Genomic DNA, 17,607 nt, shown 5'->3' with positions numbered 1-17,607 from the left:
AAATAATTTTGACACCAGAAATCAGATCATCTGAGAATCATTAAAGAAGTTTCCAATATTTTTTATTATTTTTTCCTTTTTTAGACAGGGTCTATGTGGCCTTGACTAGCCTAGCACTCACTATATAAATCAGGACTCAAACTCACAGTGATCCGCCTTTCTCTGCTTCTGGAGTTCAGAGATTAAAGGCACTTGCTATTATGCCAGATAGTATTTTTGAGATAGGGTATATTACTTCTTCACTTGGCTGGTGTGGAACTCTTGCTGGCCTCTAGCCTGCAGTGATCCTCTTGCCCCTCTCTGCCTTATAAATACTGGGATGACAGGCACGGGACACCATGGCTACAACAGTAGTCTCTAGTTAGAAGACTAAGTTTTCAGCCAGTTACAAAGGGACTAAGTTATGTGATCGGCAGTTGTAAAGAGAGTAAAGAAAAAAAACTCACCAAGATCATGGCAACATGGGAAAAACGCTCATAAGTCTGACATATATAAGCCAAACCAGTGTCATCTAAGAGAATCTTCTGGAGGATGAATGTGGCAACCTAGAGCATAAAGAACAGATACTATCACACTGAGCAATTACTGTATGTCAGGATTTTTCTAAAGGCTATTTATAGGCCTTATTTTTCCTATTGAACTCATTAAGTATACACACCATGATTTTCATTTTACATAAAAGGGAAAACCCTAATTATTAGAATTGCCTAAAATTTGAGGCCAGCCTGAGGTACTTTGTGAGTACCAAACCAGCTTAGAATGGACTTAAAAACAAAAACAAAAAATAAAAAACAAAACAAAACACAAAAACCAACGACCACACCCGCCAACCCAAATGTCCTAATTTAAACCAGGCAATCATTGTGGGGGAAAAGTTTGAGACAGACTCTGTAGCCATGGCTAGCTAGCCTCCAACTCACAGCAATGCCCTTGTCTCAGCCTAGCAAATGTTGGGACTACAGGCAAGAGTCACAGTGCTGGCCGGCAGAGGATTAGGAATTATCTCTCTTTGGTGTCAGTCACCAGAACCATCGCTGCTGTTTTACTGAGGTATGTCACTGCGATGGGCCAAACAGGATACCTCCACAAAAACAGCCAGTGCTCACAATCACTGAACCATCTCTCCAACTCCATGCCTGTACTTTAAAAATACTTCCCAGATTATTATATCATTTACAATAGCCTTGACCAAGAACCTTTATTTCAAAGTGTGCCTACTATGGGCAAGGTGCTATGTGTTATACAAAGAAAGCTAAATACAAAGCCTAGTATGGTGGTACACGTCAATCACCTAGTCAGTCCTCAGGAACCTGAGGTAGAAGGATTGTTCCAAATTTGAGGTCTGCCTGTGCTATACAGTGTCAGGCCAGTAAGGGCTACATAGCAAGACCCTGCCTCAGAGAGCAAAGGTAGAAAGACAAGAGAAGCTATTAAGTTAAAAAAAAAAAAAAAAAAGGTTATCTGTGAGAACTACTCTTGTTGAAGCATAAAAAAAAGCCAATGAAAACCTAGAGACAGGAATGAGTTTTAGTTTTGGACACTTGGAAGTAGGGGGTTACTGAAATAGGGACTAATCAAGTTGACTATAAAAATAAGTATTTATAAAAAAAGTATTTATAAAAAGCGGTTAAATTCTGTAATCCTACTATTGTGAAAAATCACTATAATCTGAGGCATAAATTCCTCCAAACATGCTCCTCAATATAAAAATGTAGTAGTAATAGTTAGACTGGCAGGCACTTCACCTAAATATTTTTACATCAATCAAAAGATGTGTGTGTGTGTATACATATACATACAAGCACTCACCCCAAAACTGGTGAGCTGTAAAGAAATGTAACAGGAGGTAAAATACTTGACTTTTAAAACAGTAAAATGGGCTGGAGAGTGTACTCAGTGGTTAAGAGCATTTACTGCTCTAGTAGAGGACCTTAATTCAATTGTCAGGACTCCAGCTGGGCAGCTTGTAGCCTTTTATCTTGTTCAAGGGATCCAATACCCTCAGTTCTGAACTCCAAGGGCACCCGCATATATGCGGCACACACAGATAGAATCATGCATGGACACTCAGACATACACTATCTCAACCCCACCCCTCAAAAGCAGAATATAAGAAAAGACAGACACGAAAGACAGATAATACAGCATAACTAAAGTTAATGAAACAAGAGGCTAGAACAAATAAAAGAAAAATATAAAAAGGCAAGAGACTTTAACTTTACTACAACATTCAATGTCAGAACACAAAAGGGCTTTGGCAACAGAATTTTCAGCAGGAAAAATGAGGTAAGAATTTTATAGTCTTACTGAAGCTCGAGTACACATGGCACACTTCACATGACAGATAACCAGAAATGATGCATCTGGCATGAAGATGGTGCAGCGGGCAAAATTCTTGCTGTACCAGCTTATAAGGACCTACGTTTGGAATCCTAGCACCCACATAAACACTGATGTGACATTGTATCTGCAATCCCAGACTGGCCGTTAGCCAGTCTAGCAAAACAGTGAGCTCTAAGACAGAAACATAGGAGAGCAGTAATGGAGACACCTGACAGTGATGGCTGGCCTCCACATGGTCATCTTCACAAATACTTTTTAAAAAAGATTTATATTTATTATGTACAGTGTTCGGCCTGCAGGCCAGAAGAGGGCACCAGATCTCATTACAGATGGTTGTGAGCCAACATGCGGTTGTTGGGAATTGAACTCAGGCCCTTTGGAAGAGCAGGCAATGCTCTTTAAACACTGAGGTCTGGGGTTTTTATGTCTGTCTTTTGAGACACTGTCTTGCTATCAGCTCAGTTTGGCCATGAACTTGTGATCTTTCTACTTCAGTTTCCATTGTTTGTGGTTTTTAATGATTATCTGATAGTTTTTACATGAAAAAGGAAAATATATAGGGACCCCAGAGACTGCTCAGGAGACAAAAGCAGTAGTGTGTATACTGACTAGTTTATGTCAACCTGACACAAATTAGTGTCATCTGAGAGGAGGGAAACTCAATTGAGAGAATGTTTCCATAAGACTGGGTTGTAGCAAGCCTGCAAAAAAATTTTTTTAATTAGTGATTGATGTAGGAGGCCCCAGAATGTTATGTCTATTTTTCAATATTTATTTATTTACTTATTTATTTATTTATTTATTTATTTATTTATTATGTATACAACATTCTCCCTCCATGTATGCCCACATGCCAGAGGAGGGCACCAGATCTCATTACAGATGGTTGTGAGCCACCATATGGTTGCTGAGAATTGAACTCAGGACCTCTGGAAGAGCAGCCAGTGCTCTTAACCTCTGAGCCATCTCTCTAGCCCTCATGTCTATCTTTTTTCTTATCTTTTACAATCATTTTCCTTTCTTTTCTGGGGGGAGGGGGGAGAAAGTGTGTGTGTATGTGTGTGAATTTCTGTGCATTGTATGTGTACATGTGTCTTTTGAGGCCAGGAGAGGACTGTTGGTCTTGGGTGCTATATAAGAGAGAAGCTGAGCAAGGTACATGCAGCAAGCCAGTAAGGAGTATTCCTCCAGGGCCTCTGCATCAGTGCTTGCCTTGACTTTCTGCTCTTAACTTCCCTGGATAACAGACTACAAGCTGTAAGAGGAGATAAACACTTTCACCCCCAAGTTGCTTTTGGTCATAGTATATTATTACAGCAACAGAAACCTTAACTAAGACACTGTGTAACCCTGATGACCCAAGTTTGACTCCCAGAACCCACATAAAAAGCCAGATGTAGTGGAATGCATCTGTAATTCCAACACTTCTATAGTGAGATGGGAAACTGCCCAGAAGATGGTGGACCAGCTCACTCACAGCAGTAGAAACAAGAGACCCTTCCCCAACAAGGTAGACAGTGAGCACCACCTCCCCAAAGTTGTCGTTTAGTTTATGTCCACAGGTGTCCCATGGCAGTCACTCACACCCACACAAATAAATACACTTCAAAAGAGAAAAAATATTTTTGAAGGTAAAATGTCTGGAGAGGCAGAAAATGATTCTAGAGCCACAAAGCAGATCAAGAGCTAAAACAATGCTGAATCTCACTTAAAAGCACGCACCGTTTTAGAAAGCTCACTTCCAGATTCCATAATGCGCAAACACAAAGGGATGATTTCTGTTGTCAATAAAAAGTTGATTACTTCTTGTTCGTCTGTTTTAACCAAGGCCCCTAAAGAAAATATGGACAAACAAAATTACTTTAGAGAAATGATTTCTAGTTACATTTACTCTGCAAGTTAAGGAATTAAAGTAATATACAGACTGCTGTTTCTGCATCAAGCAATCAGTTTCATATCTACGTGAACAAAAACAACAACAGTCATGAGTATAATCCCACTATTGGGAAGGCTAAAGCAGGGAGATGTTGAGTTCCAGACTAGTCTGGGCAACTTAAAGAAACATTGTGTCAAAGTTTAAAAACTAATAAAGCAAATGGGGAAAGTGCTCAGTGGTAAGAACACTAGCCTAATACGAGTTATTTAAACTAAATTCATTCAACATAGTTAAAATCAAATTACTCTTTACTCCTTTATAATTTGATGCTAAAGCCAGATCTTGATTACATTTTTTTCTTTTTTTCTTTTGGTTTTTTGAGACAGGGTTTCTCTGTAGCTTTGGAGACTATCCTGGAACTAGCTCTTGTAGACCAGACCCGCCTCGAACTCATAGAGATCCGCCTGCCTCTGCTAGGATCAGATCTTGATTACTGATCCTTGCCTTTGTTATTAGCAACATTGAGAATGGTGCTTTATATATTTGCAAGCACTTACTAATAAATGAGATGATGCCAAAAACAAAAAATAAATAAGCTGTAAGAAGACGAACAAAACATATTAACTTAGACCACTACTGTAAGAATTTCAGGCGCCTAACATGCATGATACCTGGGTTTGATCCCTAACACTGCATTAAGTATGGTGATGTATATCTATAATCCTAGCACTTGGGAGATGGATGTTAAAGGAAAATAACAATTTTAAATAAAAAATCTAAGAGTATACTCAGGTACATAGGAAGCCTGAGGCTAGTCTATGATATATAAGACCCTATCTCAACAAAAACAAAACAAAAATAATAAAATCACTCACCAATAACTCCAAGGCTGGTGAGCCGAAGATATTCAAAGGGACGAGTTTTGCTGACTGTGTGCAAAAAGGGGTACAAAAAAAGTGGGATGTGTGCTGCAAGAAAAGCCGACCTAAAAGAAAAAACAGCCACATATAGAACCCAGAGTTGACTTCTAAACATCAAGCCTGAAACAACATGTGAGATTGCCAGAGTGAGGAATCTTAAGAATTTTATTGACTTTTAGTCTTGACCAACGTTCTGAAATGTGTAATTTTGTACCCTAGGAGATGTGTCAATGTTTGGAGATATATTTGATTGTCAGAAGCAAGAAATGTTGAGGACTATTAGCATACAATTACAGAGGCCAGAGATGTCTACAGCTTAGAATAGTATCCTCCTGCCCTCATTGACACATTATATACACTCAGCTAAGGCATCACTATACAACATCCACCCAGGCGAGGGTGATTAAAGCAACACAATCTACCTCAGTATGTACCAAATATCTTAAAAACTGTGTAGTTGAGTAAGTACTCAACTATAGGTTAAAAAAAGTCAATAAATGCTAAAGCCAATGTATTACTGCACACCTAGATAGAATCCCATTATTCAGGGCCTGCCTAAATTAGGAGAATCATGAGTTTGGGGCCATCCTGGAGACACTGTCTCCAAAAGAAGAAAGAGAAGGGGGGGGGGGGAAGAGAGGAGAACAGAGCAGAGAGAAGGGAAGGGGAGGGGAAAAGATGAGAGAAGAGGAGAGGGGAGGAAAGAAAGAGAAGGGAGATAATATATAAGAGAGGAGGAAAGGGGAGGGGAGGAGAGAAGAGGCTGTATCAGTGCTAAAGAGATTCTTCCAGAAGGCTGCAAAGATGGCTCTCGGTTAAGAGTATTTTTTGGGATCTGAGTTGAGGTTCCAACACCCATTTCGGGTTTTCTACAACTGACTCTGGAAGCTAGAATTGCAGGGGATCCGATGTTTTCTAGTCTCTGTAAGCACCCAGAAAGAAGCGGCAGGCAAGCACGTGTGTTTGTTCTTTAGCACACGCATGCACACACGCTAATGTCAGGTGTGGTGGTGCATACCTTTAATCCCAGCACTTGGAAGGCAGAGGCAGGTGGATCTCTGTGAGTTGGAGGTCAGCCTTGTTTGTTTACAAAGAGAGTTCAAAAACGGGGGAGGGAAAGTCTTTTTAGATCAAATGTCACTGCTGTAAGATGACTCCGATTTAATTAAACATAAAATAATTACGTTTTCTTTTTAAACAGGGCCTTACTCTGTAGCAAGCCTCTTATTTTTGCTTCCTGAATACTAGAGTTACAGGTATGAACCACTATGTCAAGCTTAAAGCTCTGGTTTCCTATTCGGGATTAAATCTCTGCCAGAAAATACTTTTAAGGTAATTAAGCAAATCTTTTCTCTTATTTGTTTTAATTTATTTTTTATAATTTGTTTAATTTCAGCACTTGCGAGGCAGAGGCAGGTAGATCTCTGTGAGTTTGAGACCAGCCTGGTGTACAAGAGCTAGTTCCAGGACAGGCTCCAAAGCCACAGAGAAACCCTGGCTCAAAAACAAACAAACAGCCGGGCGTGGTGGCGCACGCCTTTAATCCCAGCACTGGGAGGCAGGCGGATCTCTGGGAGTTCGAGGCCAGCCTGGTCTAAAGAGCTAGTTCCAGGACAGGCTCCAAAGCTACAGAGAAACCCTGTCTCAAAAACAAAAATCAAAACAAAAAACAAAACAAAAAAACAAAGAAACAAACAAATAATTTAAGTTTCCTCCAGAAGAGCAGTTAGTGCTCTTAACCACTGAGCCATGTTTCCAGCCCGCAAATCTTTCCTCTTAGAACATAAACAATCACTGTCTGGTCGATCTGCTTATGTTCAGAGTGTTACTGCTATTCTGAAAACTGTTTGTTTCTATGATGTTGAAAGTATGGAATTGTATTCTACTTTATTTTAAATCATATTACTCTTCCCTCAATCTGTAGCCAGAGACTAAAAATAGCCATCAAACTTAACAGCGTAGAAACATATATATATATGTCAACTGTCAAAGAAAAAAAAGAAAAAGGTGTGCATGGTGGTGGTATACAACCATAATCCCAGCAGCACTTGACACATAGGTAGTAGGGTTAAGAGTTTGAAGACAGCCTCAGCTATAAAAACCAAAGCAAAAACAAATAACCCTAACCACAAATAACCACAAGGAACTCCAAAACCAACCAATAATAGTAATAATAATAAGTTCTGAAGACTCACACCCACACACCACATTGCATGCCCTTTCTCTGATCACTCAGCAAGGGTATCTAAGTTCCTATAAAACACTAATCTGCTCCCACTAACTTTGCCAACACACTCACAGCACTTACCTGGTCTCCGGGTGTGAGGCCACACATTGCAGTAATGCTAAAGCATTGCATACTCTGTTAGACTGGTGTGCTGTCAAAGTTGGAGGGTTGATAGATGGATAAATATTTACAATTTCCTGAAAAAGTGCAAAGAATCCCAGAGAGCAATTAATCACAAAATTATATCACAGTGTCACAGCACAGTAACTTTAAAAGACCACTTTAATTCCTACAGAAATTGAATTATCCTTTCATCACAAGCATACAGGAATACCTAGGCAAGACCTTTCTCATGTGTCTCTAGGAATACTACTATGGCAACAAATGGGTCTCCTACACTTCCTCCTAGGTTATTTTATGTGTTGATGTTTTGCCTGCATGTATGTCTGTGCCTCATGTGTATGCAGTGCTCACAGAGACCAGAAAGGTGTCAGATTCCCTGGAACTTGAGCCATAGCTGGTTGTAAACCACAAGGCAATCAGAACCGAGACTTCTAAAAGAGCAGCCAATATTCTTTACCATTGAGCCATCTCTCCAGCTCCCATAGCTAGTCTTTTAATTGAGTGACCCTTATATAACATTTTATAACTTTAACTAATATTCTACTTTATAAAGACGAAACCCATATTGAACACAATCATTTACTTTAGCTGCAAATCTTTCCATAAAACCAATAGATTCTTGGCTACAAGTGTTGAATTTACTGAACAGATTTGAAAGACTATTAGTAATTTGGGGAGGAACTTTATAGGATGATTATTTTATATTATCTTGATACCTTGAGATTGTTTCATTTTAATTTAATTTATTTTCCACCTATAACCACTTTGGCCTGATTCTAATTTTCAGTTATTCATTCTTGGTCTTACTTTGTGTGGTGTGTGTGCACATCACAGTACACGTGTGGAAGTCAGAGGACAACCTGCAGGATTCAGATCTCTCCTTGTACCATGTTAACCCCAGGGGTCAAACTCAGGTTGTTAGGCTTGGCAGCAACCAAATGCATTTACCCATAAGCCACCTCACCAGATGCAGTTGTTTATTTTTTAAAAACAGAGATACCCGCTTTTAATGCTATAGCGGATACGCTTTTATCTCAATATTTTCTTTCCTCAGCCACATCTATGTGGTCCTTATACTATTTCTTTGTTCTTCCCTGCTATATAGATCAACCCATTGTTTGTCTAAGAGTTGTGTCAAACACAGATTTTAAGGTTCACTTTTCAAACTAACTAAATTCAATCTTCAAAATATGTATTTTAACAAATACTTCTGCTTTTAAAAAATGGTTTCTTACAAATGCTAATATTTAAACAATCACTGGGCGGTGGTGGTCCACACCCTTAATCCCAGCACTTGGGAGGCAGAGGCTGGCTGATCTCTGTGGGTTCAAAGGCAGCCTGATTGACAAAGCAAGTTCCAGGACAGCCAGGGCTACAAAGAGAAACCCTGCCTCAACAAATAAACAAATATTTAAACAACCATTCTTCTAAAGTCTTCAAAAAAAGAAAAAAATCATTTGAGCCAAGGAAGAAGAAAACACACAAAGTGACAAACACGACTGAACTCTGCGAATACACACCCACCTGCAAAAGTGCTGCAATAGTACCGAATGAATGCCATAGCATGGGTGCAAGGTCAGGGACAGATTCTCGCTTCTTGCTTAGCTCCAGCAAAGCATTTTCCCTTGTTTCAGGACTGGACAGTTCATTGATCCACTGGTAGATCTTCTCTCTGTCCACTTGGGCCAGTGCGGTAGGCACAGGCTTCAGGGGAAAAACAAGAAAGTAAACGTCAATTTATTACAGTTAAACCAAGTCTTATCCTGCAGTAGTAGTTTAGTAAATGTATTTTCTAAATAGGAGCTTTAATAAATGCATATATTTGATGTAAAGCAACTCAATCTGTTTCGCCATTAATGAGCCCTTTGGGGGTTTATGTTATAGGTGTATTTGGGCTGTACTGAAAATATAACAGCATGCTTACTACTAAGATGTCTTAAGGCAGAAAACTAACAAAAAGCTTTCAATAAGACATGATTTAAATATATCTTGGTGGATCTTTATATTTGAATATTATATAGCCCTTTATGAAAAGACTAGCTCAAGATGGAACACATTACACAAAAAAAAGTGTGCAAAATACATTCCCATAAAAAGGATACGACTGGAAAGAGGTACATTTACATTTTAGCTTTAAGTCCTTTGCCTAGTTCTCATAGAAAAAGTGCTAACAACTAAAAAAATAAAATAAAATAAATAATTAGTAAACCAAACTACCTTCACAAAGTTTATCCATTTATAGAGTTGTGTGGCCTAAGGTAAGCCATTCAATTTTGTCACGGTTAAAGTGGAGCTACTGTACTAACTACCAGTTTCTAAAAAAACTACAAGTTCAAAAATATCTTAGAAATTATTTAGATTTGTTGTAAGAGGGAAGCATCAATTTTATATAAGTATACTTCTCATACAGTAAACGCACACCATGTTAAGTAAACATTGCGATGAATTTTGATAAACTTATATATCTTAGTGACCGCCCTAACAATTATGATATAGATCACTTCTAATTTTTTTTAATATTTATTTATTTATTATGTATACAATATTCTGTCTGCGTGTATGCCTGTAGGCCAGAAGAGGGCACCAGACCCCATTACAGATGGTTGTGAGCCACCATGTGGTTGCTGGGAATTGAACTCAGGACCTTTGGAAGAGCAGCAATGCTCTTAACCTCTGAGCCATCTCTCCAGCCCCTAGATCACTTCTATTATCCAAAGTTATCCCCAAAAGTTCTCCAGGGCCTCTTTCAGTAACTCTATTTAACCTGGTCTAGACAACACAGGTATTTTCTGCTGCTGCAGAGAAGCCAATGCTGTCTAGGAATTACTATTAGCAGGAAAGGCTTCCTCAGTTTATCCTCTAAGCTAAGAAACAGGTTAATAAAGGTTTAACAAGATCAATGTCTAACAGTGACTGCATGGCTGAGTTCAATTTACCTAACAGCACTTCCTAGAATCAGTGTCCACACATAGCCTATACAATTGAAATCACAAACATCCCTCTCCAAGCCGAAGAAATTATTTCTTACAACTAACAGAACTTTCTACAGTCTGTTACAGTACAGTTCATTAATAAATAGTTGGATTTGCATAGTGAGTTGAACTATTAATATATACAAAATGTCATCTGAGAAGTTTAATTTAGAATATTAAATACTGTCTGGAGAGATGGTTTAGCAGTTGAGAGCATTGGCTGTTCTTTCAGAGAATCCAGGTTCAATTCCCAGCACACGGCAGCTCACAACTATCTTTAACCCCAGTTACAGGGAATCTGACACCCTCACACAAACATACGTTCAGGCTAAACACCAATGCACATAAAATAAAAATAAACCTTAAAAAATTCATTTAAAGGGCTGGAGAGATGGTTTAGCAGTTAAGAGCACTGACTGCTCTTCCAGAGGTTATGAGTTCAATTCCCAGCAACCACATGGTGGCTCATAAACATCTATAGTGAAATCTGATGCCCTCTTCTGGCATAACAGTATAGAGGCAGATAAAACCCTCATACATAAAATAAACAAATGATAAATCTAAAAAACATTCACTTAAAAACAGGCAGTGGTAGCACATACCTTTAATTCCAGTATTCAGGAGGCAGAGGCAGGAGGCTCTCTGTGAGAGCAAGGCCAGCCTGGTCTACAAAGTGAGTTCAAGGACAGCCAGGGCTGTTATACAGAGAAGCCCTGTCTCAAAAACAAACAAATGAACAAACAAAAAAGAAGAGTATCAATTACTTTATAGACAGACCAAGAATAAAACAGGGCTCTGCTCTGGTGCATATTATATCATCCCTTGTAGCTCACTAAAGTCAATAGTCTCTCCTTTTAATAAATGCATTTAAAACATTATTATCAAACTAGCAGAGAGCTGTTCTCCCTTTTGGGCTGAATGGTTTCTATGTATAAAATATATTTCAAATTAATTTTTCTTTTAAGATATTCACCAAGGTAAGCCATTAATAGCTAACTATAATTATCACAAAGCTAACATAAAGAATCGAAAGACATTTATAAATTATTTTAAATACACAGTAAACTGTAAAAATAATTTTCCTCCTTTGGTAAACTGAAAATCTGATGTTGATGATTTCTTTTTTTTTAAATTTTATTTATTTATTAATTTATTATATATACAATATTCTGTCTGTCTGTATGTCTGCAGGCCAGAAGAGGGCACTAGACCTCATTTCAGATGGTTGTGAGCCACCATGTGGTTGCTGGGAATTGAACTCAGGACCTTTGGAAGAGCAGGCAATGCTCTTAACCACTGAGCCATCTCTCCAGCCCCCTGTTGATGATTTCTTAAAGAGAAAACAGCTTTATGATAAGGGTCAACATGGCTTACTATCTTCCTGATACGACAGTGAATGGGGTTAGATTTAACAGATTACATTTCAAAATTAGGCGGCTCACCATGGGACTTTTATTTAACTCCTTATGTATGTCAAGCTTGCCTTGAACTCACAGCACTCCTCTTGCCTCATCCTCTTATATGCTAAAATTACAGACTGACTACACTAGACAACGTACCTTTGAGTATTAACATAAAGAAATATGATTTAAAAAACTTTATAAATCACACTGAAAGTACTATCTATCCTTATGAGGACCCTATTTTTTTTTAAATTTGTTTGTAAGTTAGGGTTTCATTATAGACCAGATTGGAACTTGTGGTGATCTTTCTTTTTCTTTTTTAAAGATTTATTTATTAATCATGTATACAGCATCTGCCTGCATGTGGGCCAGAAGAGGGCACCAGATCTCATTATAGATGGTTGTGAGCCACCATGTGGTTGCTGGGAATTGAACTCAGGACCTCTGGAAGAACAGTGCTCTTAACCTCTGAGCCATCTCTCAGTCCCCCATGGTGACTTTTCTTTATCTGTCTCCTATGTCTTGGGGTTATAAGTTTTATGTCAGCTTCAAAGTGACTTAAAAAAAAAAATCAAAGTAGGCCCAGTGGGATGATTCTGCTGGTTAAGAGTGCTTGCCATCAAGACTGATCCTCTGAGTTTCACCATTAGGGCTCAACATAGTAGGAGAGAACTGACTTCCACAAGTCTCTATATATGTGTCTGTCTTCTTTCTCTCACACTAAACAAATAAATGAAGTAAACCAGTAAAGAGAGGCTACATTCTTTGCCCTGAAATTAAATAGGTTTGGCAGCAGTGAACTAATTTTATTTGAGTACATTCCTGCCAAGAGAAGGGCATCTGGGAGTCAGCGTAAACACAAAGATAATAAAACAGGCCAGGAAAATGGTTCAGTATGTGCCTATAGCTCAAATCACGAGAACCTGAGTGTGAACCCCCAGCACCCAAAAGCTAGGTAGACACGAAGACACACCACCTTGGAACCTCATAACTCACAAGTGGAAGAATTGTTGATCAGCTAGTCTAACTGAAATGGGAGGCTCCAGGTTCAGTGAGAAACCCTCTTTCAAAAAGAAACAGGGGGCTGGAGAGATGGTTCAGCAGTTAAGAGCACCTGCTGTTCTAACAGAGGACCTGGGTTTAAGCCTCCATGGTAACTCAAAATCATCTGTAATTCCAGTTACAGGGAATTACAGAATCCTTTTCTGACCTACAACTTCACCAGGAATGCATATGGTGCACATACATACATGCAGGCAAAAGAGTCATACACATAAAATCTAAAAAAAGAAAAAGAGAAACAAGGTGGCGGTCTGGGAAGATGGCTCAGTCAGTGCAGTACTTGTCACACAGAGGGCAGATGTTGGGATCTCCAGCACCATATAAAAAGCCCTGCAAGGGTGGCTGCCTAAAACCTAGCATTCAGGAACCAGAGACAGAAAATCCCAGGGAAAACCAGTCTAAATGTTGTCACAAGCTCTGGGTTTAAGAGAGAGGCCAAAAAGATATCTGATGTCAAGTCAGGCCTAAACACAGACACCTGAACTTGTACCTGCACACTTTGAACATACCATACATAAAACACTTGAACTTTAAAAAGCAGACAATTAAGAGGAAGACATCTGACGCTGATCTCTGGCTGTCACACATGCACCAATAGTCAACTCATATGCATACAAACACACAGAGTAATTCAAGTGTTCAGAGATGCTAAAATTGCCAGTTGAAATCAGTAAAGAATTTTTATTAAAGGTTTCTCTAATGCCTCTCCTAAAAGTTTACTTCAGATGTTTTATGACCTAATAGCTACTACAGAAGACTCAATGCCATACTTCCACTAATCTAAGTAACCCTTGGGTCTACAGAAAAGTAATCTTACTTTATTAAAACAGAAAGAAGTCATTTAGCTAGTATATGAACGTAGCCAATGAACAACTACTCAAGTCTTTTTTCCACTCACTTATTTAGAGCATGTGTATGTGCCATGGGACACGTGTGAGGTGAGAGAACAACCTGTGGGAGTCACTTCTCTTTTCCCACCATGTGGGTCTGGGGACAACCTAGGTCATAAAGCTTGGAGGCAAGCATCTTTACCTTTTGACCCACCTGGCTAAATATATTTTTTTCTCACATTATTAGCATCCTACTTTTTTTTTTTAATTTATTATTTATACAGTTAGCCAGAAGAAGGTACCAGACATCATTACAGATGGTTGTGGCCACCATGTGGTTGCTGGGAATTGAACTTAAGACCTTTGGAAGAGCGGGCAATGCTCTTAACCGCTGAGCCATCTCTCTAGCATCCTACTTTTTTACATAGTGTGTGCAGGACAGAGGTGTGCACAGAGACCTCCTTGATCATTCTTGGTCATATTTCTTCAAGGCAGGGCCTTTCACTGAAATCTGTGCAAGGCTGTCAGCAAACTCTGTTGCCTGCAGGGAGTAACCCAAAGGGTACTAAGAGAAATGAAATCTGGCAGATGGATGTGTTCCACTTTATGGAATTTGGTAAATTAAAATATGTACACCACACCATAGATACGTATTCAGGTTTTCAATGGGCTACTGCCCTGAGCTCAGAAAAGGCTGATTCAAACGATTTATTTCAAAGATGTGCTGACCTCTCAATGGAAGCCAGGAGATGTGCTACGTTGGGGAAGGGGTTTTGCTCTTGTTTCCACAGGAGAAGAAAAATTGTGGATACCATCAAAATTAATAAAGTTTCGATTTGAGGAGGAGAAACCTCTTGGAAAGGAGAAATGATAACTCATCCACAATGATGATATTCATACAGGTGGTAATAAAAACATAGAATGGGGGCAGTGTTCTGTTCTTATCTCCACAGGAAAACACTCATCTTTGAAAAATTCAAGAGACCGTGGATGTTTGGATACTGACAGATGGAAAAATACCTGCCTAATAGGAAATATCAAGAAAACTGAATGAGTTGTGTAAGTAAAATATATTAAACCGTATTTCTAAATTTATAGAGCTGGTTTTGAAGAGGGACTGAGCCAGAGCTCTGGGGTTACAGACATGAAGTCACAGCTGGCTTTTTATGTGAATACTGAGGATCTGACCTCAGGTTGTCATGCTTGTGCAGCAAGTGCTCTTACCTGCTCAGCCACCTCCCTTTATCCCCTTACATTTTCTAATTTTGTGAACAACTCTTCAGTGTTTACTGTCCACAATAAAACAAAACGAATTTTTTGATGATAATGGAGATATTAGAATATATTCTGTAATGAGTAGAGCGCAGTATATTACATTTCAACTACTTCAGTGTCTTTTGTTACTATCTCTCCAGTAAATAAGGGCTGCGTTCATTGTCCTTTGATAGAACTTCCTGTTGGGCGGTGGCGGTGCACGCCTTTAATCCCAGCTTAATCCCAGCACTCGGAGGCAGAGACAGGCGGATCTCTGAGAGTTTGAGGCCAGCCTGGTCTAAAAGAGCTAGTTCCAGGACGGGCACCAAAGCTACAGAGAAACCCTGTCTCGAAAAAACCAAAATAAATAAATAAAAAAATAAAAATAGTACTTCCTATCTCCCTAGCTATAGTATGGTTTCTTTGCTATATATTAAAAAAAGAGCTGGGTGGTGGTGGTGCACGCCTTTAATCCCAGCACTCAGGAGGCAGAGGCAGGAGGATCTCCAATCCGTGAGTTCAAGGGCAGCCTGGTCTATGAGAGCTAGTTCCAGGACAGGTGCTTATCTCAAGAACCACTCCAGAGGCACAACTTCCAAAGTTGACTCTGGTCTCCTCACATGCACACACTCAATGAACACATACACACAAGTTTCATTATTAGGCAAAAACCAAGTGTCTTTTCAATAGACTTAGGGTATTGTGGGCATTGCTGCATGTAATCTTCCTCTCAATTTCTAGTAAATGGTATGTTATTGCTTTTTGCACAGATCAAAATAACATAAGTAGTTTGGATTATGGGAATAAGGGATTGTGTAGGAATTGGCTCAAATTTTTATTCTTAAATCTTGTCACCAACCAAATAGCTTAATGGGTCAGAGCTGCCATGTGGGTCAAACAGCATAACAGATGTTCAGGTTTTTAAGTTTATGTACAGCACTGTAAGTATAATTGAAGAAACACCTTTTTTTTTGTTTTGTTTTGTTGAGAGAGGATTTCTCTGTGTACCTCTGGCTGTCCTGAATTTGCTCTGTAGACCAGGCTGGCCTCAAACTCAGAGATTCATTCACCTGCCTTTGCTTCCCAAGTGCTGGAATTACAGGCATGCACCACCACCGCACAGCTTGGAAGTGTTCTTAAACTATCCTGCTTCCCATACGGTTGAGTGGCTATTCAGTCAGTATTATTTAAGAGCTTGCCCTGTTATAGGAACTGTCCTAGCAGAGGGGAAACCAAGTAAACAGGATTCACAACGTTTGCCCCTGATCTTGAGAGGAAGACAAACAACCCACAAGTTAAAAAATAATAAATTTAGTAATTACATACCGGGAAATGCATACTCTACAAGAGAAAATGTTGGAGTTACAAGCTACAGTGAACATAGTCTGAAAGTTACTGAGGCAGACTTGCATTTATGGAGGCAGTCCTATGGAGGTCAACTCCAGGTAACGAAACTAGAGACCTGCTTCTTGCAGCAAAAAAGTGATGTACTTTTTGTCGGAGCGCAAGGAGCAAGTGACAAAAACCAAGCCCATAAATATGACTAAGGGCCCCATCATACCGGGCTTGTAGGCCTAGAGTCTACTTTCTCTAAACGTAACCGAAAACCACAGTATGACTTCAGAGAGGTGTAACACGTGATTAGCTTTTTCTTGTTCAAAGATAAAATAAGATTTGTGAGGAAGGCTTCAAACACAGAGAACTCTAAGATGCAATCATCCTGAACTTCGGTTCTCTGGATTTCTACATGTAAAGCCAGTGGATTGAGCTAGAAGCCATTTCCTTCCCAATGAGATGCCCCTAGGCGAGGAGTTCCAGGAGCAAGGGACCAGGGCGAATGGCCACGGTATTATCCTCATTCCCCCCCCCCCCCCCCCCCCCCCCCCCCCCCCCCCCCCCCCCCGACGCCCAGCACACAACCGGCGTCCAGAGACTGACGCCGAGCTCCAATGAATCAATGAATGGCCTACTGGGGCCGCGCGGGGCGCGGGACCAGGCCTCGGCGCCGGAAAAGATCGCGAGAGGCCGCGCGCCAGACCAGGAGGGGAGCCAGAGGAGAGGGGGATAGCTGGTGGTCCGACTCCGCCAAGGTCGGGGCCCGGTGAGGAGATCCCGGACCTCCGGCTAGGGGCAGATGGAGCTGAACTCGGGGCCCGGCTCCGGGATCTAGGAAGAAAGCTGAGACGGGTATCCGGGCGCTGCCACTCACCGCTGCCGTCGCCAGGCTGTGCATGTTGGGAGCGGCGGCCGCTCTCCTCCTTCCGCCGGACGCGCCGAACCCGCGTCCCAGCTTTAGCGGCTGTGCAGCCGGAGATGAAGAGCCGCCATCCGCCTCCGGTTCGCTCCTCCCCCTTCGCAGCCCTCTGACCTCTCACCTCTGACCCTCCACCCACTGAGCACTTTCCCGCCTACTGGCCCTCGGCCTAGCTAATAGTTTCAGACACTTAAGATACAGGATCAAAATGACGTCTGCAACCTACTGGTCCTCGTATTCCACTGCCATCGCAGGTATATCCCCAGAGGAGCGAGAACTCCGACTTTCCCTCTAAGGCCAGAGAAGGGCGGGAAAAGGCCGGCCGTTTTGGAAGGACACGAAT

The 17,607-nt window shown here is 40.4% G+C and overlaps 1 protein-coding gene across 1 annotated transcript in view; it reads right to left on the bottom strand.

Moving 5' to 3' along the window:
- Nucleotides 1–17,607, bottom strand: part of Cnot9 (CCR4-NOT transcription complex subunit 9) — a 21,127-nt gene extending 3,520 nt beyond the window's left edge. The window contains exons 1-6 of the mRNA XM_050129606.1: nucleotides 17,220–17,607; nucleotides 9,014–9,193; nucleotides 7,448–7,563; nucleotides 5,095–5,204; nucleotides 4,066–4,175; nucleotides 447–545 (exon numbers count right to left, since the gene is read on the bottom strand). Coding sequence (XP_049985563.1) covers nucleotides 447–545; nucleotides 4,066–4,175; nucleotides 5,095–5,204; nucleotides 7,448–7,563; nucleotides 9,014–9,193; nucleotides 17,220–17,243 — 639 coding nt within the window. The 5' untranslated portion in view covers nucleotides 17,244–17,607. The remainder of the gene's footprint in view (nucleotides 1–446; nucleotides 546–4,065; nucleotides 4,176–5,094; nucleotides 5,205–7,447; nucleotides 7,564–9,013; nucleotides 9,194–17,219) is intronic.

This window comes from Alexandromys fortis, unplaced genomic scaffold (assembly GCF_014885135.2).
Source record: "Alexandromys fortis isolate MF-2015 unplaced genomic scaffold, M_Fortis_MF-2015_v1.1 scaffold_319, whole genome shotgun sequence".
In the NCBI taxonomy this organism is placed as follows: domain Eukaryota; kingdom Metazoa; phylum Chordata; class Mammalia; order Rodentia; family Cricetidae; genus Alexandromys; species Alexandromys fortis.
Note: the sequence above shows the minus strand (reverse complement) of the source record. Positions and strands in the feature narration are given on the sequence as shown.